The 18243-nt window shown below is 39.3% G+C and overlaps 2 protein-coding genes across 5 annotated transcripts; both read left to right on the top strand.

Moving 5' to 3' along the window:
- The first annotated feature begins 2284 nt into the window (after positions 1–2284).
- On the top strand, positions 2285–7432 carry LOC145444317 (small ribosomal subunit protein eS26-like). Of its 2 annotated transcripts, none has more exons than XM_080322261.1 (4): positions 2285–2412; positions 2572–2703; positions 7084–7203; positions 7266–7432. In XM_080322261.1, the coding sequence occupies exons 2-4, from the start codon at positions 2579–2581 to the stop codon at positions 7366–7368; spliced, it is 348 nt and encodes a 115-aa protein (XP_080178387.1). In that variant the 5' UTR covers positions 2285–2412; positions 2572–2578; the 3' UTR covers positions 7369–7432. The 2 variants fall into 2 exon arrangements, with proteins under 2 accessions (XP_080178387.1, XP_080178388.1); XM_080322262.1 differs by having other exon boundaries at positions 2385–2503.
- A 1442-nt stretch (positions 7433–8874) lies between these two features.
- LOC145444810 (elongation factor 1-beta-like) lies at positions 8875–16516 on the top strand. 3 transcript variants are annotated; one of them, XM_080322824.1, is made up of 7 exons: positions 8888–9137; positions 12758–12835; positions 13911–14054; positions 14610–14819; positions 14888–14980; positions 16211–16312; positions 16376–16516. In XM_080322824.1, exons 1-7 carry the CDS (start codon positions 9012–9014, stop codon positions 16412–16414), a joined length of 792 nt encoding a protein of 263 aa, XP_080178950.1. In that variant the 5' UTR covers positions 8888–9011; the 3' UTR covers positions 16415–16516. The 3 variants fall into 3 exon arrangements, with proteins under 3 accessions (XP_080178952.1, XP_080178951.1, XP_080178950.1); XM_080322825.1 differs by lacking the exon at positions 12758–12835 and having other exon boundaries at positions 8883–9137; XM_080322826.1 differs by lacking the exons at positions 12758–12835; positions 13911–14054 and having other exon boundaries at positions 8875–9137.
- Positions 16517–18243: the final 1727 nt, after the last annotated feature.

Here is an 18243-nt window from a genome sequence, read left to right as displayed (position 1 = left end):
GCGCAGTGCGCACGTACGCAAATGCGCAATGCTGACACAGTCTCTGCGCACAGAAAATCCAAGTTGCGCATAAAAAATCGGAAGTGATGACCTTTTTACGCACTGTTGTCCAAAGGTCTGCGCAGTAAGTTAGTGAGTGTCTGCAGATTCGTCCAAAATTAGAGGGAACATTGTCTAGGACAGGAACATTCGACGCCAGCCATTGAGGCGCATATGGACTATTAAACATAGGCTATGTCTTGTATATATACGCCTTTTCGGCGAAGATCTTCTCGCTGCTGATCGTTCTGGCATACTTCTCGGAGTCTTATGTTACATGGCCTATAACTTCATATGTCTTGGTGCGTCGTGGCGCAGTAATGGCCGACGCTGAAGTCTCCATTTCCATAAATCATGAGTATTTTTGTTGCGGGAAGGGTACCCCAAAATCAAGATATCTGACAATATTAAATTGCGCGAAAATGTTTTGAGTAAGTTGCATGAATTTCTAAAAAATTACTCAATAATTTATGTCAATTCAGGAAATAACTTTGGGCCCCCTTCGAGTTCCATATAGCCGTTTCAACGCGCCATCGCCCCCTATCGCCCCCTTCGTTATCTTCGCGCCCCTAGACCGCCAAATCGCCCCCTGGTGGGCGATATCGCCCACGTTGGGAACCACTTTAAACTATATGTAAGGATTGCTAACTTTCTGCTTTCATTGTGTGCTATGACGATAAGGGGGCACGAAATATTCACTGTCATTAGGGGGCGTGTCTGAAAAAAGTTAGAGAACCAGAGAGCTAAACTAAATCTTAATATTTCAGCAAATAAACTCTTCTGAAACCTGTGCTCAGCCATTTCCTACACCACGGTCAAAGTTTTTTTTAATCTCTGACCAGTAGCCTACCGAGGCTTGTTGCAACAATAAAAGAAAATTCAAGTTTCCAACCGAGGCTTCATCAAACTTGATCAAGCACTTGTAGAGATGCTATCCCAATCTTACCTCCAATCTTGGCCTAATTTACTGGGACCAGAAACTTTTCGCAACCTAATGTTCATCAAATGCAATCTAACTGTTTCCGAGCAAGTGAAAATGTGAATGCGAACCAAAATATTGTAATTCTTAGTTATCAGGAGTTTCTTTCCTTTTGCATTTATTTTAATTTTACGCACCTTATCGGTATCATCCTCATCGCTGATGCCTTACCAATTACATTTCATTATCGTCAATCCTGACTATCCTGAGTAGCCTAATCCTTGGATGACATTTCATTGACTGTCCTGTAGCCTATTCGCTGTTAGTCGCTCAAACCTTTAGTTCTTAACAGTCGCTTGAAACATTTTTCTGTGCTTGTAGTTTTCAGTACTCATGATTAGGAATAGTTCGAATACGTGGGTTCTAGTTTATTTTTAAATAAAGGGTATTCTACATATCAGGAATGAAACATGAATAGCTTGAGATTGTTGCTAATTACGTCGCTACGGTTGTCAAAGAACACCTCTTTACTGAATCAATTACCTGTTTGAAAGTAATTGTAATTGTAATTATAATTGTAATTAATTGCATGTTTAACAGTAATTGCCATCGTAATTGTAATTTGATATTTTTAGCATTGAGTAATTGTAATTGTAATTTAATTGAAACATGCAAGGAAGTAATTGTAATTGCAATTGTAATTGAATTAAAATATTGTAATTGATCCAACTCATCTGCACCTCACGCCCTCCTACACACAACGCAGTTCATCCAAAACCAATTCAATTCAATTTATTGGTAACAATTTCATCATATCAATACACCAGAAGACTGCGATACACTGAAAGATAGGAAGGTGTCGAAACGACTTGGAGCAGTCTTCGAAATCAGACACCCATCTGGTCTAGGCGATGTAAAAAGGAGTCATGATGAACATTTTACAAGCAAACGCTTGATCGAGTTAATCAAGTTACAAGTAGCACTATAGAGTATGGCCCTAGACTCGGTGCATGCATTTTCCCTGTTGGGAAAAAGGGATTTTGAATTTTATAATTAACTTCGCTCAATGATATATATATATCATTGACTTCACTTGACCGTATTTCTACCATATACCACACTTTCGTAGCATATTGATTGGTGAATGTCATGATCTTGCTATTTCCCTAGGATCATATGAAAGGGTAACGGTCGATTGGTTCTTCAACCCAAACATGATATTCTTTTGTAATAGGACCTTGAATCGATGGGAAAAGGGCATTAAAATCATATAAAATCATATTAGGTGTGGATTCTAAAAGATAGTGGTCCGTACATTTCTAAATCTAACCAACATTTTCACACTTGCGTGCACCTTGGTGTTTTCTCGTAGAATATGAGCCATAGACTTCACGCAAGAGTTACTTCATCTTCTGCGGATCTTTTTCAGGTTGCTCTCGGTTGTACTGGTCGACGTAAGTATTATCTTGTTTAATCGTGAACCGCATCGTTATTATATTTTTGATAATGCATTTGTGTTGAAGAAAAAAGATATATTTATTCAAAGTAAATTCCAAGCACCCTACTTACGATAATTGTGCGGTGTATCATGCAGTACTTTTTTGGTGTTTCAGGTTCAAAATGACTGTGAAAAGACGGAATAATGGACGTAACAAAAAAGGTAGAGGCCACGTAAAGTACGTGAGATGCGAATCTTCAGGCGCCCGAGTACCTAAAGATAAAGCTATCAAGAAGTACATCATAAGGTACCGTAATCACAATCTCACCATGAAGTATGCTCGGTTTTTCAGAGAAACATCAAGTATGCTTTGTCGGTTCGGTACAATAAATACAGTATTCACTATTCCAACTTTGTAACCCCAATAGATGTATCCTAACTCGACTACTTGTTCTAATCGACTTGTTTACGTTATACCGTCCGTTATCATTTCATGCTAGCATAAAGCAATCCCAACGGATATAGTTTGATGGAGTGCAAGGTTACGACTGTTTTGATGAGAGAAATCTAGTATACCGGACTGTGATTGTTTGGTGATCATTCCTTGTGTGTAAAAAAGTATAAGTTTTATTGATGTGTAAATGTTCACAATCATGAAGTGTGTTATCAAAAACATTATTTCCTAAGAGTAGCCCACTTTTTCAAGCCACCCTTACACTAAATCCAAAAATGTGAGCATTGTTGTAGTTTCATGAGGCTGTATGAATCCCTCTCTGATTTGGAAATTCGCATTGCTACAAACACTCGTTGCCCAGTGTTACAATGAGCTCTCGTCACCACCTTCAGATTGTTTTCGTTGGTTATTGTTTCTCCATGACTCCTATGTTCCACTTTGTCGCACCCAGTTATGAGTATATACCTTTCTAGGCTTTAAGCGGATGTGATTTCCGATGTAAGGATTTAAGTGTCTCGACTTTGCTCCATCACGGCACATCCTACTTCGAACCCGCAACAGAAATCATGTGACCTTGATGGGAGTCGCACAAATATTCATGCCAGTGTCAAAATTGCTCAAGAATCGGTATTCACAATTCAGAAAGCGAAGCGAGAGAACGAGTTTGAATTTGACTGGATTCGAACTTGACTCTTTATAGTTGTACTTTTGTGGTTGTGGTGTTCCATGACGATCTGAGGTCAGAGTCGATCTCAAAATGCGGCGTCTGAGCAAGCGTTTTCCAAGTTGAGCCCTTACTCGTTCCCATTTTTACGGTTTGTCCGTGAATATATTGTGGAAATTGCTCTGTGAGCATTTTTGGTGCCTGAATTCACTATTCCAACTTAATATATAGCACCGTTATAAGGAGGTAATCATGTTCTAGCGCCATATGGCTTCAACGTTATCTGCGTAGACTAGGCTATTCTCAAATCAGCGGACATTTTTCATCAGTAAGGGTTCCAATAAATTGGCAATAGCAGTTAATTCCTCACAACGGTCTGTTTTATATAACTTGAAACGTAGCATCAGGATTTGTAGAAACGAATGGAGGATGAATGTTACTGAAAAACCACAAACGAGTTGTTGTCTAAAATAGCGATCTTCCAATCCTAATAAAAACCGAATCCAAGGCGATGCGGACAAATGCAATACACGATGGGAGATGACCTGGCACTTTATGAATGTACGCAATACCTTTAATAAAACCGTCCGTCCCCGTGTATGGCGGAAATATCAGCAACGCGGTACCATTACCTATCATCAGTAATCCAATGAATAGCTTGGGCTTATGCCTGGATACTTCAGGATGAAGTCTGATGTTTCATTATTTGGAAATATTTGCTTATTGTTATTGAGCGGTACTATTTCGTCTATACATCCAGCGTATAGTCCTAATATAATGTGTTGACGTAATTGAAGGCAATAGGCAACCAACATCACATCACAACCCGCGGATTGGCGGGATTGCCAGATCGTAAGCAATCAATAAAACCGCAGACGTCTGCAAGCAGTCATCAGCTGACAAAGCTACTGAATAAGAGCAACGCTCGAAATCCTTTCGAATCGAGCTGGACTCAGCCTTTGCTCCGTTGATCACGGCTGGAGCTAAATAGAGACGTGTCTCTGAATACATACCATCTTAGAAAATATCTGGGGGTATGTGAGATGTGGTCAAATTTTACATGACCAACTATAATACCTTGCCATCCTATCATACATGCTCTTGTCTTGTTCCGAGGCAGTTACGTCTTCTCATTCAATGCCACGTAGCACTGTCCAGCAGTTGAACAATATTAACATCTTTGCCCTAGCAATCCGTTTTTGTTATGGAAACAAACTTTTTGATTAGTGTCAATATTGTAGTTTTAGAAAGAGATTAAGTATGTAATGGTCCTCACTGCACCCCCAAGAATCTTGACATTGTGATGAAATTCATGCAGGCGTCAGGTAGCGAATGAAGCGTTTCTGGCCCAAGTGTTCTACTATGCAAAACACATTTGACTCAATTCCAAGCTGTAGAAGCAGAATTATTCCAGTCTTTCGATGATAATTCTTGGATTATCCACCGATCAAGGATAATCCCAGAATTATCAAAGAAAAACTGAAATAGCTCCGCTTCTACAGCTTGGAATTCAGTCAAAATTGTTTTGCATAGTTTCTGAAGACAGCGCAACAATTTCATGGGGTTGGCAGAAAAATTTGAATGAAAATTTTCTACATTTTTCCAAAATGTAAGAAACCCGCGAATATTTGTTGAAATGAATTCAAATTTGATGTGCGTCGTTTTTTAACGCAGCCTAACGATTTAATCACGTAGCCAGCAAGATTCTGGAAAAAAATATTTTTGAACAGCCCTGAGCGTGCCACCTAAATTGTATCTGACTATAACAGTGTTTCAAGCTCAACAACGAAAGGCAACTCTACTTCCCATGTTACGTATTGCATTCTGCAAGACTACAGCATAAAAGTCTTCATTGTCCTCAATAGGCGGTTTGTCAAGAAGGCAAGATTAATTCTGTGAATGAGGATTGGAGAATTTCACACCACCTGATATTTCGAAAGCGAAATTCGTATATCTCTTATATTTAGAATGACCGATAAACCGTCACCCAAACCAGCAATTACTTGCAACGTGAAGTGCGAATGTTTTCAAGTTTAAAATATTCTCCGATCGGTCGTAATATAAGATTTATGAAGATTGAATGTATAGAATTGTGCTCCTATAGCTTTGAAGCATGCCTCACAATCGCGGTTCTGATGCATACCACTAGGCCATACTTGTGCGTATTCCGGTGATAAGAAAAACATTTGTTATTGATAGTTGTCCCCCCAAACAGTGGGGTTTATGGTAGGCTACTGCAGTTACGTCCTTGCGAGTAGGCCTATTTGTGCCTGATTCTGAAACCTTTACATCAAATACAAATCTCGCTTCATCGAATTATAAAATTGATTAATTTCCCGATCCGCCAAAGTTCGCGTACACCATTCTTGTGAACGAAACCTGTACTTACACGACGTAACTAAGCAAAGCATAGTAGATGCAGATCTGTCATGAATTTATTCCTGAAATCCAACTGTTGATGAACTTGACTGTTTCCGTGATCTCCTCTGGAGTTTTTGTTGGTTTAAAAGTTGGCTGCTCCATTCATGGCCTTGACACTACCACCAATGGAACAATTTTCTACATGATATGGTTGGTTTTAGAGTTATGAAGTTACTTGAGTCCATAGTTGAACAGATGTTATAGTTTTTTGACGTAGGAGAACATTTATTTTCCTTGGAATTTGTATTGTGTTCAGGAAATAAGTGTCATCGCTTCTTTGTGGTGAAATTTCTGACACTCACTTCTTGGTTACCGGTGGATTTGGATTTGATTTCGGCACTTGGCGGTTCCTAACCTAACCACTAACTATGCTCTTACCGCTAACACTAATCATTAGTCCCCGAATACATACATACCAAGTGCCATATGCCACAATTCTCTCATATTCAGTGGAATATTCATTTTCAGATTGATTAATACAGAGATGGGCATAACTGTTGATGAACCATGCTATGATATTTTATTCAATTGAATAGTATATTCATATTGAAATAAACCCGAATATTTTCGGCTGACACTTGTCAGGGGTAATTGTCAGCAACTAGTCGAGAATTGAAAAAAACATTATTTATCAACTATCGTATCACAAAATATGACTTCACCGACACCAACCAAAACTCTGTCAACAAAAGGAGTTCGTGTACCACCTAAAAATAGTACATTGAACGCTCTCTCATTCACGAAATTTCATGCTGGTGACGTCATATTTTATGATACGATTGTTGATATACAATGTTCTTTCCAATTCTCTACTAGTTGCTGACGATTACCCCTGACGAGTGTCAGCCAAAAATATTTGTGTTCATTTCGATATGAATATAATACTATTCAATTGTATATTGAAGTTCTGTACCTCCAAGAAGCCTCTTCAGATCTTCTATTCATACACTTTTCTGTACCCATATCTGAGAACTATACTTTCTTGCTGTTTTTTACTATTTTAGTAAATAATGAAACAGTTTCGATATTGAATATTTATGAAACAAAACTTTTCGTATATATTCACAACCACCTCTTAAACGACACAATTATGTATTCCTACCAATTTATGCTGCAGAATTACTTCCAATACTACTATCTTGTTTCAGAAACATTGTTGATGCTGCTGGTATGAGAGATTTGGCTGATGCGAGTGTTTATGATTCGTATGCTCTGCCAAAAATGTACTACAAAGTGTACTACAGCGTTTCCGCGGCTATTCACTTGAGGTGAGCTTTGTGTTGACAAATTCCAACCCCTCGCAGTTCTTAATGAAAATTCTCCGTTACAGGCTCGTCAAAAATAGATCTCGATTGGCTAGAAAAGATCGCACACCGCCTCCACGATTCAGACCAGGTGGCAACCAACAACAGAATCGCCCAAAAGTATCATAGGATTTTCCATGATTCTTGGCAGCTTACTCGAATACATTTGAAGAGACGTTGTCTCGGAAATGAATCGTCTGTTGTATTTGCGACTGTCGCTGTAGGCTAGCTGTGAGTGGTATCAACATTCACCATACCCAAGGATGATTAAACCGTTTCTGTGTGGTAGAGAGGTCAATTTTAATTTTGTGGTCTGGGCTCCGACTATTAACTTGGCTAGCATTGCGGAAGTCACAGGCCGTTCTTAACGGGGGTAGGAAACCTCTTGCTGCAAGGTGGCAATTTTTTTGGAGCAGAGATTTGTAATCTTGGAGGCAAAGTAACCTATTTCCGTACGGTACAGATGAATGATGTGGAAGGTATGATAGCCTAATACGCCCATAATATCGCATGGCGTTTGTAATGAGACCAGTCAGTAAAGTTCGACTACACACATAATGATCTATAAGCTAGTGTTACCATATTTTGGAATCCGGAAAGGACACTTGTTAAAAATCCTAAAAGTTAGTTAGCCGAAATTGAACACAGATGTCAACTGGAGATCTTGTGTGGTCTAAAAAATATAGGTCATCACTTTGACTCGACTACCGCATTACCCACTTTTTCCGCTACTTCTGTGGTGTTGACTAAGAATAAAAGGGTCATCACTATAATTCGACTCGCGGATGTCCGCATAACCTATTTCACGCCTTCGGAGGACATCTTCAATTTCCTGAAGGAGGACATATCGTATGGTAACCCTGCTAAAAGTAGAACTTAAATATTTCAGAATTAGTTTATGTTGGTCGGGGTAAGCTGCAATGGGAGAGAGAGATATGATATTCTTTTTCGCCTGCACCATCGGTACGGCTAATGAGGTCATCTAGTCTGCGCCCCCGTTTTTTTTTCTCCTCCATGCTATCCGTGATTGCTGAGCGCCTAGCTGCGGATACCAATTTTCAAGTCTTTGGTATGACCCGGCCGGGGATCGAACCCACGACCTACCGCTCGAGAAGCCGGATGCATAACCATTACACTATCTCTCTAGTTACACCGACATAATCCTGATGTAACTCTCTCTGTTATCGACAATATGCGATCGATGCTCTATTCGAAAATACTCTTGCTGTGAATGATTCGATGATATCTTGGTCATTGCGAAGGTTATATGCAATGATATATATACATGTATCATTGGTTATATGATACCGTAATTCATTTGTATGATCGTTTGGTATGGAGGCTCTGATTCATATTCAATTTAAAACACTTCAGGAGTAATCTGAGGTGGTGTAAGAAGTGCTCGAATACAATGACTACTTCATCATCATTTAGTAATATTTTTTAATCAAATCAGTACACCACAAGACTGCAAGGGTGTTGAAAGTAGTAATATCGTAGAATTCTTCCGTAAATAATATACTTGAGTAAACAATAATGATAATATTCGGTATTTACCACGCATGGATGAAAACAGTAATTCATGGTAATGTGATGATTTCTTCGTTGACGCCGTAGTGCGCAAGGTAAATGTACCCATTGAAACGTGGTTCGTGTCGTATACGCGATTAGGCAATCAACTCTCGATCTGTGCTGTTGCTGTTCCGAGCTCGTCAGTTTCAATAGTCACCTGGGCTTCTTCTGTCATCTGTTATTTAACTCCGTTATAAATTATGGCTACTGTTGCGCATATGCTTGATGGAATATGGTTTGACGGACCAAAAGTCTCGCAAGAAGAATACAATTACTACGTGCACTTGGAAAAACAGAAAAAATCGTCAACGAGCTCACCAGCACCAGTGAGTTTGCAAAGTATTTAATGTCCTCAGTTTGACTTCTGGTTTGGGTGCTACCAGCTAATGATGCATGCTTTTTAATTTGAATTTAGCGTTCTTTTGACCCTTTAAATATGATAGAAAAAACAACACGCCGATGGAGAACAATAGTGGAAAATTATGGCTTGATATACCGGTATAGTGTTTCGAAAAATTACTACGTAATATAATCAAGATCTATATATTCTTCAATACGAACTGCAGTAGCACGCACAAGAAAATGACATTGTACTTTAAATAACATAAAATAAGGTCAGTACGTACAAATTGATCACACCCACTATCACAGGCCGTCGACGCACGACATACAAATGGGTAAGTCCATGTCAAATAACTACACTCATCTCCACTAGGTCTCAGATTGCGATGAAAATCGAGGGGTGAATCTGGTATCTAGTCCCAAATGCAGCAAACTGTTTTGTCAAAATTGGTCATCCCATCACAAAGTTATCGCATTTTAAAAAAATTACCATTTTGTGCTCCCCAACCATGAAGTTCCATTACTTTTACAATACCTGTTACAGTTACAGTTATAAAACGGCTTAGTCAAGTACTTGAGAGTGAATTATGGTGACTAATGATAGAATAGAAGATTATTCAGAAGAGATTGGGTAACAAGTTTCAGATTTTGTTGAAATTTAGCTTGAAACACCATGAAGCACATCGGAGTAAATATCAATTTAATTTAAATTAATTACATGAATAGTTTTTAAGTTATTGCATGATAAAAAACAAGCTTTTTATGCTCATCCAACCCTGAACTTGAAGTAATTTTTAGGCTAATTTGGAATTTTCTGTAAATAAGCTATTTTGACAGCAGAGAGTTGTTCTTTGTTATGTTGTATGAATTGATCCATTCTATCATGCAGGACAAAAATTGCTGATTTTTGGTGGACATCCCAATATGTAACTCATTACCAACAGAAACCAATGGGTTGCCAGTAAATTCGGCCAGTGAATTCGGCCGTAGGTCACTTCGGCCCTCCGAGAATTATTGTATTAAAATGTATTACCAACAGTTAACATGAATTAATTACATAATTATACTATTAACAAGTGATTTGGAGGTCAGGGTATGCGTAGATCGCGGGAGATAGCGTGGATATTCACGGGGCCCAACTTACCGATGTCTGAATTTACCTGGTAAACTAGGCCCTCGGAGAATTTTGTATAATAACTAGGGCGATTTTTTTTTGACATGTCAAAAAAAGTCAAAATAAGGTCAAAATTTTAGCGTTAGGTCAAAAAATGTCAAAATTGACAAAAGTTTTCGCAACCTGCATTTTATTTGTATCGTTGATTTTGCGCAATCGGTGAACGTATCGTTTGACATTTTACAGTTTGTAGCCTACTTTATCGGCTTACCGTGGCAGACGGCGCATTGTCTGCTCATTGTGAATCATAAACAGTCAAATGAAACAAATAGGTTGACACGGTGTTATGCTCAACGTACCGCAATATTCTAAGTGAAGCAAGACTGCATGGGCATTGCATGGTTCTTAACAAAAATTAAGATGTAGGCCTACACCATTGTCAGAATGAAGCAATACGGTTTGTCACCAGCAGTGTACGCACGCACAACTTCAGTGTTGCCAGCCATTAGCTGCTACAGTTGAACGATCTTTCTCCATTCTTCTTGCTGTTGTTGTTTGTATATTCATGGTGTTTGTCGACTACAATGGTCATTTACACCAGGCCGATATTCCTTATTTTCGATTCCGTATCCCCCGAGACTCTGCCGACTTGTAGCACGGCCCACTTCTATGCTTTTTGTAAGACACCGCTTACGCGGATGAGATGGAGGGACCTAGATAAACCTTCAACACTTGGGTAGGAATTCTGGAGTCGACCTCGGTCGAACTAGAACCTAAAACCCATTGGTGTTGTAGCTGTGGATTATCCCACTACGCTATCTCGCCACATCTTCATCCTTGGCAAGCTACTTAGTAAAGACAGACACTTTTTACCCGAGAATCAGGGATATCTAGAACTAGATATCTAGATATCCCTGCCGAGAATGCAGGAAAGTATCTTTCGTTGTACTACAACACATTTTAATTATTTTCACCATAGTACATCATGTACTGGAATTCATCATAGGGCCAAATTTTGTTAAAATAATATTTCGTCGTGTAAAAATTTGTCAGTTTTTGAGTCAAACAAGTTTTTCAGGGAAAACAACTTCGTAAGGACAGACAATTCAAACCAGAAATGAGGCTAAGTACTAAAATTTTAACATTTTTTGGAAAAACACCTAATTTGCATACGTTAGGTCAAAATTTGGTCAAAATTTGGTTTTTAAAAGTCAAAAAATGTCAAAATTTAGATTTTTTAGATCAAAATCTTTCGTTTTTTAGGTCAAAAAAAAATCGCCCTAATAATAACGTATTACCGACTATTAATGTGAATTAATCACATAATAATATCATTATCAAGTGATTTGGAGGACAGGGTGTGCGAATATCACGCTGTCACCGGCTCACCGCAGATAACACGGATATTTACGGGGCCGAATTTACCTAGGGCAGAATTCAATCGGTAAATTCGGCCCTCGGAAAATTTTGTGTAAAAATGCATTACCATCTATTAATGTGAATTAATTACATAATTATATTATTATCAAGTGATTTGGAGGTTAGGGTTAGAATTAGGATTAGAGTTTGGATTAGGGTTAGGATTAGGGTTAGGGTTAGAGTTTGTCTCATGGTGACACAGCAACTAGAATATCAAACATCATTTTTTATGAAAATCACTACGTTTTCATGACCTGAAATATACCCTGTTTTCAAAACTTCGTAAGTAAATGTTACATATAAACTTATTTTCTTTGTAATCTGTGTTACAACAGCTTTCATTTGCCACCCTTCATAACTTTTTTCAAGAAGACAGAAATGAGAGGGAGACTCCTGAAATATTGTTATGCTTGAGTGATTTCCAGAGGCACCATCTTTTAACTTGAGCTACATTCTAGGTCACGCACCACAAATCATTAATTTCGCACTTGAATGATGGAATAGATCAATTTATAGAACATAACAGAGTAAACAACATTAAAAGGTCAAAGTAGCTCATTTACAGACAATTCCAAATATGCTTAAAAGCAGCCCTTCAATTTCACGGCTGAATGAGCATGAAAAGCATGTTTTTCATCATGCGACAACTTGAAAACTACTGTAGTAATTCATTTAAAATAAATTGTGATTCAGTCAGATATACTTCATGATGTTGTGAGCCAAATTTTAGCAAAATCTGACACTATGTGGAGACAAAATCCATTATTTTGGTTGATCTGACATGAAATCTGTACACTTGTAATCAAATCATTATGGCTACCCGGCTGACTGAACCAACTTGCCATCTCTATAACCGCATGCAGTCGCGTGAAAAGCAATTTCAAGCGGGTACCGTATATTCTATACTATATTATAGATCTATTTATTGTTCTCCATTTATCTGTTGTTCTTGTGAGCCTTACATTGCTACGCATGCTTGCTTTATGTTGATGTCAACCACAATGACCTATATGCAGCATGACCCTTTGATTTACCGGTCTGGAATTTAGCTTACCCAAGATATTCTTTCAGGCACAATCATCTTGTGTCGCTCAACAGATTGCTCAGGCAAGGGAGAGAATTCAGCAAACTTTGCAGGGAGCAGAGACTGTAAGTCTTGTTCTCCATTTAATAAACTGTCCTGGCGGTTGTTGTTCATGCCTCAAAACTAAGTAAATGTAATTGGCAGACCATGTTGATCGAATTAACCTAAGGTATATATTTGACTTGTGGGGATCACCCAAAGCAGCACAATTTTTATACGTCCCACAACAACGATGCGGTCTTGCAGCTACTTGCCTGAGTAGGCCTATAGATTCACGGAGTACAGCCGCACACATTGAATTCCGCCTTGATAGGGCTTTCACACGAATGAGGGTGAACTATCGTGAAAAATTAGAGTGCTTTGCAATTGAATGCACTTGTTGATTTGGAGATTTGACTTGGTGGTGAAAATTGGTGACCAAAGCACCAATATTGCAACAGTTGGATATGTTGGATATTATATTGGATATTTGGTTTTGCATTTCATGGTGGTCTTGTGCTTTTAGAGGCTGGTGTGGTAAAATTAGTAAATCTAAATCATGTTTATCAAACAGTATATCTATCTAAGCTTGGCAAGAGATCACTTAGTGACTGAGTGGATGTCCTGTAGGCTATAATAACTAAGTTAACTGACCTTGAGGAGTCTTGTTGTGGGTATTTACCCTCGCAAATATTGGAACTTTCTCATTTTGGGCTACGCTACCGTACTCCCAGTCCCATACCATGGAAATCTATTGGTGTTGGCACTTGGCAGGCCTGTCGGGTGTGTTATGTCTTTGAAACTATGTATCTTCACAATTGAAGAGTCCTTGATAGGGAAAACTGTATAGCCAAAATAACCACAATGAACAAAGCAGCCAGTAAGTCCGCTGCAATGTCTGTACTTGCGTACATATAAGCAGCTTAAAATACACTTGATATCTAATGAGACTGCTCAGATCTAACCAGTACATCGTGCGATTTACTGGTAACAAATCCCCGCATAGATTTGCTTAGAAGCTAGACCTAGTGCACTCTCAGTAGAACTGCGTTTGACTTCATTGATGTTTGTGGTGTTGTGAAGAGGCACTGATGACTCCAATGTTTTAGTGTTGCAACGTAGATTGTACTTTTTTCTTTATTGCGTACTTTCAATTTCTAGACGTCAGTTGACGCATCAGCAAAGCTCGCGAAATATGAAAATGAAAATACAGAACTTCGTAAGCTGGTTGATAGCTTGATTCACAGAATGTCAGCATTAGAAGCCAGACTCGGTAAACTTGAGTCGAAGGGAACGGAATCGAAGGTTAACTATTGTTTCAATCATATGTGTTCGGTATCATTTTGCTTTGCCTTCATTTAGCATGTACTGTATGTCTGCAGAATGTATAGTTCATTAACACTTGTGATGGATGTGAAGGTTCCTTTTGACATCATTTATCACTGGAATTTCAATGACGCAATTTAATTACGGCTATAGTTAAGTAGCCTCTGCCCCAAATATGTGTGGAAAATACCAAACTCCACTTCCGATCTTGTATAGACTTATACTTGAGTGTTTTGCAGGTAGCCCTACTTTCTTTTCACAAAATCGATGTATGTTCTGTCCTTAATATGCCTTTTCCTCCTCAAAAGCCACATCCTTTTGCAAATAAGTAGGGATCGGCACAATTGTGTGAGTAGTGAGGATGAATTTTTCTGGGTGCTGAAATCATACATTCCTTTCCTCTAAAGAGGTGAATTATACCCTTTTATGCGTAACAGCTTACCTTTGCTCCCGAAGTCAAAAATTAGGCAATTAACAGCGTGACAGATAATCTTGCCGCTTAGCCTGTGCTAAACTGAATGAGGCATTTCTTAGGACGCACCTGTTGCCCAAACACAGCAGAAGCCGGCCGCGGCAGAACAGGAAAGCGACGACGACAGTGACGTGGATTTGTTCGGTTCTGACGAGTCTGAAACGGAAGAAGAAAAGAAAGAGAAGGAAGAGAGGCTGGCGGCGTACAAGGCGAAGAAAGCTAAAAAACCGACGGTCATCGCCAAATCCAACATTATCCTGGACGTAAAACCGGTAAGTGTGTAGGCCCTATGAGCGCAGTGTCTCGACGATGATTTGTGACTTGATTCTTGCGTTCGCAGTGGGACGACACTACGGACATGATTGAATTGGAGAAGTCCGTGCGGTCCATCGCCACGGACGGTCTCATCTGGGGGCCTTCCAAGTTGGTTGAGGTGAGTGAGAGCCTCCGTTAATTTGCTCAAGCATGTCACATGTGTAACCGATCAAGGAAAGGTTCTGTCGAATTCTACAATTTGTATTCTGTTTGGTGGTTGTGGTTGTGGGGTTCTTTGATTGGTCCGTTGCGTGGACAGATGAACATGCGAGGTGAAGCTAGGGCTAGATTTAGCATGCGTTTAGGGTTATTTAGGGTGAATCATAAAGTTAGCTTATCCGGGAGAGTGCTAATCGCCTTAGAAACTGTTAATCTTGGCAACCTACTTTTTCTGATTAGAAGTGTCATCAGATGGTTCGGGATAATCTTTGTGTGAACTCTTTATCAAACTTTACGCGCCATGATTAACAGTTTTAATCAGTAGATTAGCATTCTCCTGCAGCTAGCTTGGGGTCTCCGCCCTAAGTCACTTGCTGAAGCACAACTGTCGTTCTTCATTGTGTCTGATGTAAGGCAACGCTTGGTTTATGTTCGATGCCTTTGAAGTGAAGTAGAAAATTTCGGATCAGTGACGCGATTGATTTTCTTTTGAACTTGGACGTCTGGTACCAATACCGGTTAGGCCACATTATACTCCTGTAAGACTATGTGGTCTATGCCTGTTGGTCACAGCGTTCAGTGGGTATATGAGCTTATGCAACACTTGATCATATGGGTCACGGTTGTGTAAGGGTTAATTTTGGAGTTATAAGTCACATGCCAGTATACCTGGCACCCAATCGCAATTGCCAACTGTGATCAATATCACGCTCCTTTTTTTCTGGCTGTTGTTGTGGTATTCTCGGAAGACTAAAATCAAATCTATTTTTATTGTTAGCTTTACATGCCCAGGAAACGCTCGCATAATAACTACCGCGTGAAGTCACTGTTTGTTTCTTTCTTACCATGGCCAGGCAGTGGTTGACCCAAGATACGATTTATGAAGTGTAGTCCGATGTACTCGGAGTTATTGTGAAATTAGCATCGATTTTACCTAATAGCTTTGAAAAAAAAAATTGAAGATTTTGGCGCAATAGGATTGGTTCTGTATTTGCACTTTTATCAACAGGTATTTGAAGTCGGGCTATAATTTACAATTTTCATGCAACAAGATTTTGTATCAGATATCGGCTGGCATTTGTACAAGATGCGAAATGAATTCTGCATTCGATTCTCAAAATCCTGAACATGATTCCGCATTGAAAGTATTATATCCGCTCATCTCTCTTTCCATCTTTCTGCGATGCAGGTCGCGTACGGTATTAAAAAGCTTCAGATCGCTTGCGTTGTGGAAGACGACAAGGTCGGTACCGATTTCCTAGAAGAACAAATAACGGATTTCGATGATTACGTAAGTCGGGGTATGATCATCTTTTCGTATAGACTCGTAGTAACGACGTTCTGTTGTTTGCAGGTGCAAAGCATCGACGTGGTCGCCTTCAATAAGGTGTGATTCGGAGACGTCGTTTCTGCGGTGGCGATGTATCGCTGCACTACTGCTTCTAGTCGCTTTTCGCGTTCTTGTGTCAAGTTAAAATATAGACAATTGAGAGTATCTGCCTTTTTGAGGTGCGGCATTTGTTCGATTGGGAAGGTGTCGCGATTTTTGTCTCTGCTAAAGAGTGTCAGCAAGGCTGGTTGATTTCGGATATTGACACTGCAAGGCCTGAGAATATGCTATGCCCAGTAGCCAGAGCGGATCGACAAATTCTCTGGTCCGGCTCCAGCCGTATCCAACTCGCACAACTGATTTGAATCGGGGGTTCCCAACCTGTTGGCTATGAACCCATGTCCGCAGAGCAAAAAAGATTGCTGACCCATATATTATTACAAGAACTAGATGCCAGATGAAGGTTTTGGTCGAAGGAGGCTGTCGCAACCACATCACCAAAGTATTAGAATTAGACGGTATCATGTAACGTTGGCTAGATTCGCTTTTATAGTCTTCGGTTGTATAGAGGCAAATTTAGGGTAGTTACGGGAACACCTGTAAGTATAGTTGCTAGATGCATTGCATACATATACGGATACTCTTTCGAATGTAGTTCTCACGAATAAAATAAGCAGTGGTGCTAATGGCTTCTTCATTGAAGTGACGCTGCCGAACTTTCCTCAAGTGCTAGTAGCGACAGTTAAAATAGGGTTGCCGTGCGTCGGGAATTTCCCGGACACGTCCGGAATTTCACTATTTTAACTAGCGTCCGGGAGGGATTTCTAAAATATGTCCGGAATTTTGAATGCTCATAATTGTTTCGTAAATAAAGATTATTTTGGGGATATTCATGCTACTTTATATTTTTCTTTGCGCTACGCGCGACGTACTATCACATTTCTTTATTTTAATATTGGGACTACCACCCTCGCAAAAATTGCAATAAAATAAAAATAACCTTAATTTACTGAAATAAACCGAATTGTCATCGCAATTATAGGAGAACGATATATTAAGGCCGTTAAAATGCTTTATTCGAAGATAGTGGTGCCAAACGCGAAGATGTTGAGAGTAATTAGCTTCCAAAATAACCCGTGAGTAGGGGAGATGTGGTACCGATGGATCAAAATTGCAAAATGATCTCTGGCCCCCAAATCTTCAGCCGAGAATAGCAGATCTTTTGCTGTCTCAACACTCCGATACAAGCTCTACCTATCACCGAAATTTAAATGAATATCCGCCTTTTCAAAAAATATTTATAAACGTTTAAAATTTGTTGCTCGAACGTGTCATCGGTCCCCACCCGGTGGGTCCAAAGGCACACGACCATGGGACCAATGAGACATACGCTCAGAAACTCAAATTTGTTAGCTTAAGCTACAGCAAGCCAATGAAGAATGTTTCGTCGCGGCCTTCAAGAATCAAATAGATTATATCAACTCAAATGTTGGCATAAAATCATGTTTTGATTTACGCCTAAACTTACAAAATTAATGCCACATACATATTACCCGCAAATCGACATTTTGACTTTCAAATATCTCGTAATAGCGATAAAACACCACAGGTAACTATGATTTACAGCCTATATATATGTAGGCGAGTTTCTGTTGATAAGTAATTAGTTGGTCAATCTATTTTGCTTGATTCGGCTATGGTACCATAGGTCCCCCACCCCATAATTATTGTAATTGACTTGAAAATAGTCCACTCGAGGATGGTATTGATTCAAAAAATATGTGCCATTATATACCCTGATACAAGCCCTACACTTCAAATTAAAACTTATGGCGGGTTTGTTAGTCTGAAAGGTGATATAGAAAAATGCAAATGTCGATCCAAATTTACTT

This window comes from Botryllus schlosseri, chromosome 8 (assembly GCF_051294905.1).
Source record: "Botryllus schlosseri isolate E-star chromosome 8, Bs_hap1, whole genome shotgun sequence".
Taxonomy (NCBI): Eukaryota; Metazoa; Chordata; class Ascidiacea; order Stolidobranchia; family Styelidae; genus Botryllus; species Botryllus schlosseri.
This window is presented reverse-complemented; position numbering and strand designations above follow the sequence as displayed.